This window comes from Grampus griseus (genome assembly GCF_964374135.1).
Source record: "Grampus griseus genome assembly, chromosome: 20".
Lineage (NCBI taxonomy): Eukaryota > Metazoa > Chordata > Mammalia > Artiodactyla > Delphinidae > Grampus > Grampus griseus.
Window position 1 is genome coordinate 38,874,001 of NC_139014.1, and position 11,998 is coordinate 38,885,998.

At 60.8% G+C, this 11,998-nt stretch overlaps 1 protein-coding gene across 2 annotated transcripts; it reads left to right on the top strand.

Moving 5' to 3' along the window:
• The first annotated feature begins 259 nt into the window (after window positions 1-259).
• SMCR8 (SMCR8-C9orf72 complex subunit) lies at window positions 260-11,927 on the top strand. 2 transcript variants are annotated; one of them, XR_014298284.1, is made up of 3 exons: window positions 260-3,060; window positions 7,568-9,488; window positions 10,294-11,927. XR_014298284.1 is itself a non-coding variant. In XM_082678395.1 (2 exons), exons 1-2 carry the CDS (start codon window positions 701-703, stop codon window positions 8,019-8,021), a joined length of 2,814 nt encoding a protein of 937 aa, XP_082534521.1. In that variant the 5' UTR covers window positions 260-700; the 3' UTR covers window positions 8,022-11,927. The 2 variants fall into 2 exon arrangements, 1 of the variants encoding a protein (XP_082534521.1); XM_082678395.1 differs by having other exon boundaries at window positions 7,568-11,927.
• Window positions 11,928-11,998: the final 71 nt, after the last annotated feature.

The following is an 11,998-nucleotide window of genomic DNA, read 5'->3' on the forward strand; positions in this document are numbered from 1 at the left end:
CAGTCCCTTGCGCAGCCCGCTTCCGCCCGCCTTCCCGCCGCTTCCGTCGGCGTGAGGGGCACAGCCCCGCGAACTACAACTCCCACGCTGCACGGCGCGGCCACCTCACTCCCCTCCCTTCCCGCTCAGCCCTCGGGAGACGCCGCTCTCCGGATCGGAAGTTGACGCGAACGCTTCCGGGTCTCGCGGCACGATGTCTCGAGTCATGTGATACCAAGATGGCGGCGCCGCGGTAGCAGTCTCTGGGTTGTGGCGTCCGGGGAGTCGCGACGGTTTCTGCCCTCGGGCCGTGGGGGCTGCCACGCCTGGATGGTCCGTGCGGCGGCCCGTACCCCCGCATTGGGCACCTGTTCAGGGCTGAGGCTGTTGCCGTGGCGGTGGGTTCTGGGGAGTGCCGGTGACCTCTCTGCGGGTGCCCTGCGCCGGCTGTGGTCGCCCGAAGAGTAGAAGGGCAGCCGGCCTCCCGGTCTTCCCGACTCGCGGAGTTCCTCAAGCCTCCGAGAGCTCTGAAGGAGCCACAGCTCTGAGGGGCTGCGGGAGTTCGAGCCCGCGGGTATGTGATCGGCTGCCTCGTACCCCTGAGGGCGCAAAGAAGCCCGTAAGAACTTTGCTTCCTCCTCCAGAGGCCTGGCTCCTCGCTTTGGCTACCCCCGCATTCTTTCCCACTTCCTCTCAATGTACTCACCATATATCTGGAAATATGATCAGCGCCCCTGACGTGGTGGCCTTCACCAAAGAGGATGAATACGAGGAGGAACCTTACAATGAGCCGGCCCTGCCCGAGGAGTACTCGGTGCCGCTCTTCCCCTTCGCCAGCCAAGGAGCGAGTCCATGGTCCAAACTGTCCGGGGCCAAGTTCTCTCGGGACTTCATCCTTATTTCCGAGTTCTCTGAGCAGGTGGGACCCCAGCCCTTACTGACCATCCCCAATGACACCAAAGTTTTCGGTACTTTTGATCTCAATTACTTCTCTTTGCGGATCATGTCTGTGGATTACCAGGCCTCCTTCGTGGGCCATCCCCCTGGTTCTGCCTACCCCAAGCTGAACTTCGTGGAGGATTCCAAGGTCGTGCTGGGAGACTCCAAGGAGGGGGCCTTTGCCTACGTGCACCACCTCACCCTGTACGACCTGGAGGCCCGTGGCTTCGTGAGGCCCTTTTGTATGGCTTATATCTCAGCAGACCAGCACAAAATCATGCAGCAGTTCCAGGAGCTCTCAGCTGAATTTTCCAAAGCTTCAGAGTGCTTGAAAACAGGCAACAGGAAGGCATTTGCTGGGGAACTTGAAAAAAAACTGAAAGACCTGGATTACACCAGGACAGTGCTGCACACCGAGACAGAGATCCAGAAGAAAGCCAACGACAAAGGTTTTTACTCATCTCAGGCCATCGAGAAGGCCAATGAGCTGGCCAGTGTGGAGAAGTCCATCATTGAACATCAAGACCTGCTGAGGCAGATCCGCTCGTACCCTCATCGGAAGTTGAGGGGGTCCGATTTGTGTCCTGGGGAGATGGCGCACACCCAGGATCCGCCCAGCCAGGCAGCCACTACCTCTGACCCCGAAGAGTCTGCTGACAGAGACCATTACACCTGCAGACCCACCTACACCCCAAAACTCATCAAAGCAAAGTCCACCAAGTGTTTTGACAAGAAGCTGAAGACCTTGGAGGAGCTCTGCGACACCGAGTACTTCACCCAGACCCTGGCCCAGCTCAGCCACATTGAGCACATTTTCAGAGGAGACCTGTGCTACCTCCTGACCAGTCAGATCGACAGAGCACTCCTGAAGCAACAGCATATCACAAACTTCCTCTTTGAAGACTTGGTAGAGGTCGATGACAGGGGGGAAGAGAAGCAGGAGAGTGCACCCCCTAAGCCCAGTCACGACAGGCCGCCTTCCAGGTCTGTAGAAGAGTGCCCAGTTCCTCAAGTGTTAATTAGCGTGGGCTCCTGCACGTCCAGTGTGGAGTCCGTGCTAATCAAGACGGAGCAGGAGCCTGGGGAGGAGGGGTCCAGGGAAGTGGAGGTGACAGAGTCAAGCAGTTTTGACCCCCAGGAAAACTTGGACTGCCTGGATATGGACATGAAAGGAAGCATCAGCAGTGGAGAGAGCATTGAGGTTCTTGGCACGGAGAAGTCCACCTCTGTGCTGTCTAAGTCTGACAGCCAGGCCAGCCTCACGGTGCCCTTGAGCCCCCAGGTGGTCCGGAGCAAGGCTGTCAGCCACAGGACGATCAGCGGGGACAGTATTGAAGTCCTCAGCACCTGCCCCTCTGAGGCCCTCATCCCCGACGACTTCAAGGCCAGTTACCCAAGTGCCATTAATGAAGAAGAGTCCTACGCAGATGACGGTGGGGGAGCCATCCACTTCCAGGCAGGCCTCAGCCCGCCGGAGCTGGGGGAGGCCGAGGAGGGCGGCTCGGGGGTCACCCCGTCACAGACAGACTCCTGCTGCATTGGGAGGGAGGGTGGCACTCTGCGGGTGCCGCTCTCCACCCCGGGCCACACGCTCTCTGACGAGGACGGGGTCGTGAGTGTCCCCCCGCAACGCTACCGGCAGAAGGACCAGGAGTTCCACATGGACTTCTCGGTGGAAAACGCCAACGCCTCTTCCCGAGACAGCGGTTCCGAAGGCTTCCCTGCTTATGAGCTGGACCCGAGCCACCTTCTGATCAGCCGGGACGGCAGTAAGACCAGCCTGGATGACCGCTCCGACGCCACCAGCTACGGGAGCAGCGTCATCTCCTCCAGCTCCGACAGGACTCCCTCTTCTGTTCCTCCCACTGGCCCCTCTTCCGAGAGGCATAAGAAGAGGGCGGGCCAGAACGCCTTAAGATTCATCCGCCAGTACCCCTTTGCCCACCCAGCCATCTACTCCCTGCTCAGCGGGAGGACGCTCGTGATCCTCGGGGAGGAGGAGGCCGCAGTCAGGAAGCTTGTGACCGCGCTGTCCATCTTTGTCCCCAGCTACAGCCTCCACGCCAAGCCCGTGAAGCACTGGGTGTCCTCTCCATTGCACATCACGGATTTTCAGAAGTGGAAGCTTATTGGTCTGCAGAGGTAATTGGTCACAGGTGGTGGGGATGGGCCCTGGCTGGTCAGAGATGAGGCTTCAGGTGGCCGTCCCTCTGGGTGAGGTTCACGAGTCGGTGTGGTGGCCCCAGAACCAGGAGGCCTGGCTTCCAGATTGGCCCCAGCACCAACTGGCTGTGTCGCTTTTGGCAAATCCTCTTCCTTTTCTGACCTGTTGCCTTGTCTGTCACATGAGGGGTTGCAGTTCCTAAGTGGTTCCCAACCTGGTCTGCACCCTGCTGTGTCAGAATGGTTTGGGAGGATTTTCTAGAATGCCGCAGGGTTGCGCTTGGGTTGGCCTGGGGTACGACGTGGAGTTCGCCTGGTGTGCAGCGAGGTTTGGGAACGACTGGACCGCTGGGTCTCAGGTCCCTGCTGAGTCTCTAACTCACGCTATGGGGTAAATGACTGAGGCGGGGTCTGCCTCTGAGGAGGGCAGGGGTGCTGGCAGAGGCAGCCGCCCCGGCTCTCCCTCCCCTGTCCCCTCTGCCCCAGGAGCCCATCCCCTCCCCCTGCCCCCTGGAAGCTTTCTCCTTTTTCCCCACGTCACCGGCTTGTGCTGTAGCAGGTTCTTTTGGGTTTTTCCACGTTCTGCTTGTCTGGCTCGGGGGACTTCTGCCCTGGCGTGCGCACTGGGCTCACTTCTCTCCCCGCACCTGCCTTTGCTCACCTGAGACTCATGCGTGTCAAGCTGGGTGATGGTAGGAGTCCACTCTCTGGACTACGGAGAGGGCAGGAGGCCTTTCCTCCCTGTGGCAGTCAGCGCCTTTATGCGGGTCCCTGGCATCCGTGAGGTCAGCGTCCCAAGCCGCCTCGTGTTCGCCCTGCTCACGGCCACCTGACTCGCTCGATCCCTGGCCGCCCTGCGGGGGCATGGTGGTGGGATTCAAGCCCGGGGCGCTTCCACGTCCACTTCACTCTCGGGCCGTGCTGGCGGGGCTGGGGTACGAGCTGGAGGGGCCCTGCTCTGGGAGAATTCGTGCTCTGGAGGCCAGAGCCCGGCGGCACAGGGAGCAGAGAGCTCTGACGGGGGCGCCTCACATGGGAGGCGTGGGACGGGTGCCCGGAGGAGGTCTGGGGTCTCTGGCTTGAGTGGCAGGGAGGCTGGGGTCGCAGTGGGGGAACAGTGAGGACGGGCCTGCCAAACAGGGGCAAGCCCAGCCCGTGGGCATCGTGGGAGTGTGGACGCAGGGCCGAGGCTCAGCGGGTGCCCGGGCCCCCGCGCCCCTGCCGGCGCCAAGTTTGAGCAGGGGTCGGGGTGGGGGCAGGCCTTTAAGGGACTGTGTTTGGCTGCTGTTCTCGGTGGGATGACGGGCGGGCGGCCCCTACACACACACCTTCCCTTCTCCAACTCTCCCTTCTCACCCCAACCCCTGACCTTTGATTTTTTTTTGCCTCAAAAGATGGAGAATCTAAAACACACGTCAGTTTATCGACATCACCTGGCTTATCCAGGACCAGGTTTGGGATGGCCTTGCCCTTTCCAGAGGCTTCCCCTGAGCTTCCTTCCTTAGAACGCGGTGGCAGGCAAATGAGGTGCATCCTTCACGTCAGTTCCACTCTCCTGGGCACCCAACTGCAGTGCTGTGTTGAGAAGGATTCTGCGGCCCGGCGTGGCTGCACTGGGGAGCCAGCTGTGATCAATCACGATGTCTCTGGGATGCAGGCGGGGGTAGCGGCAGGTGGCAGTGTCCCTGGAAGGGGGCTGTGAGCTGCTTCTCCGCAGTGGGCACCTGGGCAGCGCCTTCCTCCCTCCTGGGAAAATAGTGGTCATTTGCCAGATACTTACTGAAAGCCATTACAGGCCAGTCACTGTGCCTGGAGCCAGGATACAGGTGCGTCAGCAGGGGGGCGTCGCGTGACAGGGCTGCCCTCGCTCCCGTCCCAGCGTCACCACCCCGTGGGCTGGCGCTCCCCCAGGCTGTTTCCATTTGCACGAGGAAGACCTGCCTGGTGCTGGCAAGTGTCGGGGACCCATCGTGTCTGACCTGCGCCTGCTCTGTGCAGGCGCTGCTCTGACGTCCTGGGGGGCAGTGGAGGGGGGCGCCGATCGCCGTGTGGAAGGCAGGCCAGGTGGCCGGGGTGGAGCCGGGCCCTCGCCTCCAGACTTGGAGCCGTGGAGGGTCCCTCCAGGAAAGCGGGAGGCCCGTCAGCAGTGACAGCTGAGACCTTTCTAGGGAATGTCTGGTGACTCGTCCCACGAAGCCCTCCCTCCCACACCCCTGAGCGCACACAGGTGCTGGGAATCGGGAGATCTGCCCCCGGAGGGCCCTGCTCCGGCGGGCACCACGGTCGACGGGTCAGGGACCTTGCCCCCCAGGGCACGTGTCACTGGAGGGTCGGCCGAGGGGCCAGGAGGAGAGAGGGGACTGGATTCGCTGCGGCTCACCCGAAGGCATCCCGGGCGGTGAGCAGCGGACCCGGTGGGGCGGCGCCATGAGGGGACGAGCCGTGGCCCCAGCTGTCGGGCGTGGAGGCTCCTGCCGCTACCCCGCGGAGCAGGGAAGGGCTGCCCCCGGGATGCACGCAGAGCCCCGGCCCCGGGGGTGCCCAGAGCTGCAGGTGGCTAGTGAGACGGCCCCGCAGTCAGATCCAGCACTGAGACGGAGAGGCAGGTGGAGGCCCACCTGAGGGTCAGCATTTAAGGGTGTGAGCAGAGGGCTGCCTTTGTGTGTCTAAGGGGCTCGGTCCCGGGTGCTGGATCAGTCTGGGATCCGAGAGCTGTGGCCTAGGACAGTCCCTTCCCCCCGCCCGGGCACTTGGACTGTGTGTAGGACTGTTCCTCAGGACTCTTACCCCAGAACCACCAGTGGCATTGGCCCTGGATTTTTCTTTTTCCACTGAAGTAGGCCCTCTGCCTGGAAATGCTTGTCAGTCAGATCAGACATTTGTGGGTGTAAGAGACGGATAAACAATCAGGTTGGTTTCCCACGATTATAAATCAAACCCAGCAATAATCGGGTTGCTTACTAAGCAGCAGTGAGAAGGCCTGGACTGTTTGGAAGACAGCTCCATTCTGCGCGGGGAGGTGCTGATGTTGCGTCAGAGGCCTTGGGTTGAATCCCGGCTCAGCCGCCTTCTACGTGGGTGACCTAGGACAAGCCACAGTCCCTCTGCGGGCCCAGTGTCCTCATCTGTGCAGAGTCCCCCCGCCACCCCGGCCGTAATGAAGTTCAAGACGGGGGTGGGCGGGGTGCTGCCCGAGGGACAGAGGCCCGGCCGCAGCTCCTCCCGTGTCATCTGGCCTCCGGAGGAGCTTTGAGGGGAGCCAATGAAGGAAGAGTTTGGAGGCGCAAAAGAGGTGGTGCCGCCGTGGGCGGGAGTAGGCTGGGGCGCCAGAGCCTGGGGAGAGGCTGGCCTGAGGTGGGCGGCAGCCAAGTGTAGGGCAGGAAGATGAGGTGAGGCATTTAGCTCGTGGCCCAGCCCCCGGGGGGGGAGGTAAGGGTCACCCAGGAGCGGGCGGGGAGCCGCCGGCAAGTCTGACTCCTCGTGGCCTGTGGTGGGGGGCCCGGCCCCGCTTGCCCCTGCGCCTGCCGTGCTCTGCAGTCCCCAGAGCCCACCTCTCTTAGGACTCCGAGGCCCCTCCTCCAGTGCCTTCCCAGCCCGCGGCCGCTGCTGTGGACACGGAGGCCATGCCTCCCCTCACTGGGCCGGCTCGTGTGCGTGTCCTTTCTTCCCAGCCAGGCCAGGCCCCAAGTCACTGCCTGGAATACGCTAGGCGCACGATAAACGACTGTCAACTCTACAAGAAGAGAACACCCATGAGGGGGAAGTATGATGAGGTGACCTCAGTCCCAAGAGACCGTCAGTCCTTTTACAACTACTTCACAAGCCCCAGCTTCCAGAGGAGCGTCAGTGTGTGAAGCGGCTGGTCAGCCAGCCGTTTGCTGGACTCTGCAGGGTAATCCCAGCTCCTCTGGGAGACCTGGTCTAGACGGGGTGGTCAGGGGCCGCTTACTGAGGCCGACACTCTGGCCTCCTTCCCTCGCTGAGTGAACCCGGCCTGCCTGTCTCTGATGTGCCGGGCACGGCATGGGGTGCGGTCCTGGGTCTGCAGGAGCTCCTGGCGCCACACCGGTCAGTGCCAGGCCGGTGGCGAGGGCCAGACGCTGTCCTGAGCGCCACAGCCTGTGCCTCCGCTGTGACGCCAGAGGCAGGACCATCGTCCTTGCCTCACAGCCGAGGCTCGGAAGTTAAGGACCTTGCCCCGGGTCACAGAGCAAGAACGAGGAGCGAACAGGTCCGGGAGGGGCCCCACGGAAAGCCTGGGGAGGGACAGCTGGGGCGTCAGGGGCAGCAGGAAGCAGGTCGTCAGGGCCTCGTGGGCCACACTAGGCACTTGACCTTGGTCGTGAGAGGGGTGAGGAGCCTCGAAGGCCGTGGTGGCCAGACCTGCCTTCCAGAGTGTGCCGGCGAGTGGGGCTGGGTGGGGGCTGGCCTCACGGCAGGGGCCCACCCCAGCTTCTGCCTCCTGACCTTGGCCTGTGTGTTTCAGGGTGGCGTCCCCCGCCAGTGCCGGCACTCTCCACGCCCTGAGCCGCTACAGCCGCTACACGAGCATCCTGGACCTGGACCAGAAGACCCTGCGCTGCCCCCTCTACAGAGGCACCCTGGTGCCCCGGCTGGCGGACCACCGCACACACATCAAGCGGGGCAGCACCTACTCCCTGCACGTGCAGAGTGTGCTCACGCAGCTCTGCGCCAAGGCCTTTCTCTATGCCTTCTGCCGCCACCTGCACCTGCCTGCCCGCGGCACGGAAGCTGAGGGGTTGGCCGCCAGCCGCCAGGCCAGCTTCTTGCAGCTGAACCTGGGGCTGGTGAACGAAGACGTCAAGGTGGTCCAGTACCTGGCAGAGCTGCTGAAGCTACACTACACGCGGGAGCCTTCCGCAGCCGGCCAACCCGTGCTCAGGTTCGACTACGTCCCCAGTTTCCTATACAAGATCTGAGGTCAGGCCCGGCCACTGTGACCAAGACCTGTGACTCGGTACGGGGAGGGCGTTGGCATGACCGGGGGTCTTCTGAGCTGTTTAGACTTCTGGTGTCGTTGGCAGGAAGGAAACCGAGGTGGCAGCCGTGGTTCCCAGGTGGCTCTGGGCAAGGACGGTGGGGGCACTGGCCCCCTGGTGGCATCTGGAAGGACGGTAACAGCTCGCGGCCCCTTGGAGAGTGGCCTGGGGTTGGGACTGGGGGCCAGGGCAGAAGAAAGCTTCAGCACTGTGATGAGGGACAGGGAGGCGGAGCCTGCAGGGAGGACCACGCCGGCCCTCTTGCGCAGCAACATCAAGGGGAGCAGCCGTTAACTGGATTATTTGGTCGAAAGCAGGACAATGGAACGTCCATTGCCTAGTGCAGACCCCAGCCGGACCTTTCGCGTGCCCTTGTGGAGCCGCCCTCCCAGGGGAGGTCCCTGGATGCTCCCTGCCCTGTCCTCACGTCCTTGCCAGGCACGGAGGGGCCTGCCGCTGGGCTCCCAGGCTCAGCGGAGTGACCAGTCACTGGCCCCTGGTCATCAGAACCGCTGTCGTGGGGGCCTGGGCACAGGCTTCCTGCTGTGCGGGCGAGGAGCCACCAGCTGTCCTGGGGGTGCCGACACTGTCCTCTCGGGGAGGGTCTGCAGGTGGGCTGGCGCTCGCCCGGCAGAGGTCACCGCAGACCGTCGCTACCACTTCACTACCTCACGGGGTGTCGCGGGCACGGGGCAGCCAGCGGGCTAGGATCTCCTCCGGGAAGGCCGTGCTGGCCTGGAGCACACGCACTCACAGCAGCTCGTTCCGCCCCAGCTGAGTCCCAGCCCCACTTCCTGTTTACCCACCAGGACCCTCCTGACACAGTTACCACTGGTGTGTGTAGGTGGATGGTTTTTTGCAACCTTGAAAATGTCATACTTTTCTTCTTTAAGTTGTTTGTTCCTAAGCAGGGAGAACTCTTGGTATTACTGCTTTTTAATTTTTTTCCCCAAGTTGTGGTAAAACGCACCTGAACCAGCCATAGTGGTTGCTCCTGAGCATGCGTGCGTGTCTGCCAGGGCCGTGTTCTGTGTCGTCAGAGTCCTGCTGTTGAGACCTGGTCCGCCACCAGCTTTGCAGCACACCACAGCGGTCAGGACCCCCGGTGACCAAGGAGGCTTCGTATCATCTCTTTCCCGTGGCCCTCCCTGCCCAGGCTTCTGGTCAGGGTCCCCATTCCTGCCAGAGTGTGATTCTGCTCCGGAGGCCGTGACCAAGGCCCACTATGACAGGGCTGCCACCGCATCTCCTCGGGTCCTCGCACCTGTGCTGTCACCTGTGTCCCTCAGAGAGGCGTCTCCAGGGACCACATGGCAGCTTCCGAACGTGCAGTGTGGGTGCTGGTGGGAAGGCTGCCCTCTTGTTACCACCGCCCCCCTTGTGTTCAGATGCTGCTTTGTTTTCTAGGTAGGTGGCTAATTGCATCTACTTGGGCCTCCTGGGACACGAGCTTGTGACACCTTATGTCCGAGGGAAGAGCGGTCCATGGGGCCCAAATGACCAAATGGGAAGCGATCATGGGCCCACCCCTGTTTCGTTCCCGGGCCACCAACATGGCCTCTGTGGTTCACACCTCGCACCTGGGAAGCCAGAAAGGGCAGCAGGTCAGTCACACTGGCCTAGAAGCGAAAGTCCACTCTGGAGGGTGTTTGTGCAGAAGCTCCGCCTCGGGCGAGCCCTGCCGGTGCGAGAAGGCCTGGCCATGGGGTGGCCGCAGAGAGGGCACCCAGAGCCCCTCTCCTGAGCTGTTTCTTCATTGAGGAGTAGAGCTGTATTCACTGACTAGTGGCTGAACTCCAGCATTTAAATTTTGGTTAAAATCCAGCTTTGCAGCGTGGCAGTTTCACAGAATGCTTGATGCCAAGTATGTTTCTCTTCAAAGGGAGCTCAAAGGGGAACCAGGCCCTCCCGGCCCCGCCACGCTGGGGACTGGAACCTGCCAGGAGTCTCAGATGCACCTGAGTCTGAGTGGTGGGGGCCTGTGCAACGAACTCATCTCGTCGGGAATCTTAAGAGGTTTTCCCTGGTAATAGGTCAGCAAGCGTCCAAATGCTGAGAAACGCTTCAAAAATCAGAGGGTGTCAGTGCCCTTAGTACTTTTTCAATTCTAAGTATTGCCTCGAAGGCCCAGGCACCAAAACCTTGAGGTTTGTTTCAACTTCACTTCCAGTCCATTACCTGCCCCCCAACCCTGCCTTTTTTCTTTTTCCAGTACGCAGGCCTCTCACTGTTGTGGTGTCTCCCGTTGCGGAGCACAGGCTCCGGACACGCAGGCTCAGCGGCCATGGCTCACGGGCCCAGCCGCTCCACGGCACGTGGGATCTTCCCGGACTGGGGCACGAACCTGCGTCCCCTGCATCGGCAGGTGGACTCTCAACCACTGCGCCACCAGGGAAGCCCCCACCCTGCCTTTTTAAAGCAGTCCAGGTTAAGAAGAACCTGCCCAGGCTGGCATTTATGCAGTAGTGATTTCCAGAAGCTCCACGGTAGACATCAGCTGAACCCTTTTCTAGCACCTGTGGCCCTGGGGACCCTACTCCTTTAGTAGAATCTGGAAATGGGCTGTGATAGCCCAGCTGCCATTTCCTATCTAGCTCTGAATTTCTTGCTTCCGATCAGTTACTGTGTGCAAAGTATCATAGACTTCATCCCCAAACAAGTAACAAATCCCATGTCAAAATCCCAGGATGGCCGATAGATTCTCCCTAGAGTGCCAGGGCTGCTGCAGCTCGTGACACGTCCCTGGAGGCCCAGCGGCCTGGAAGATCTCGCACGCAGCTCGCCACCCACTCCACCACTGCTGGGCGCGTGGCCCCCCCCTTCCCAGCCTGATGGCGCCTGGCCGGTCAGCTTCTCCACATGGCCCACGTCATCTTTGCAGAGGCAGGAGCCCTCCTGGGCTGGTGCGGTCCATCAGTCCATGTGGACAGCCTTCGGAGGCACCAGCCCCCCAAGCCAGCATCAGCTCTTACCTCCCATCTCCCTAGAGGCTCAAGAAAGTGCCTTGGCTCGTGCTTTGAAGCAAACCAGCTAGCTTTCTGGCTTTTTCCCAATATTGTGATAGAAACTGATACAACTGGAATTTTTGAGAGAGAGATGGTATTAACATTGCAAAAAGGAAAAGTATCAAATCTCTACTTCTGGCTGGAAGGAAAACCAGCCTAGCCTCAGCTAAGGCTGGAGCACACCCAGCTGTTCTGAGCCCGTCCTGCTTTGAGGTTTGGTTTCAGCTGCGGGGAGGAGGGAGCACTTGGCCATGAATCAAGTGCTGGTCTGGGGCCTAGCCTCCCGGGAGTGCTTGTGTGGTGGCCTTTGTCTCTTGCGGGGGCGGGGGGAAGAGTCAAGCTCCTGGGTGTAAGGCTGTTTCCACAGCTGTGGAGGTGGCAGCCACCCTGCCCGCTGCGCTGGAGCCCCGGGGCGTCAACTGCAGCTGTGTTAAGGCCACGGTGAGAAGCATAGTGCGTGAGGACGTCGTATTTGTCATTTTTTGAAAACCTGTATTATTACTGCATGCTCCTCGTCGTGTGTGAGCGTGAGTCCCACCGGGTGAGCCGTGGTCACTGCGGCCAGGGCGAGAGCACGCTGCACGCCACATGCGTGCCTGCAGCTCCCGGTGTGGCTGCACCAGAGTTCAACCAGTCATGCCAAACCAATAGTAGGAGGTGTACTTTTTAAGAAATTAATTTATTTGAGTTGAGATATTTTTGAGATATAAAAATTGGTTGTATTTTTTAAAGCTATAATTCTTGTAGACATTCTGTGGTTAAAAATTTGTGCTTATTATATATGGTCATCTATGTTTTGCACTTGAGATTTGTGAAAAATAAAGTTTCTGTGGGAAGGTGACCTCTGGTTTCCTGATCACGGGAGGGAGGTGGTTGTCTGCTCAGCGGCTTGGGACCAGGTTTCCTGGCCTG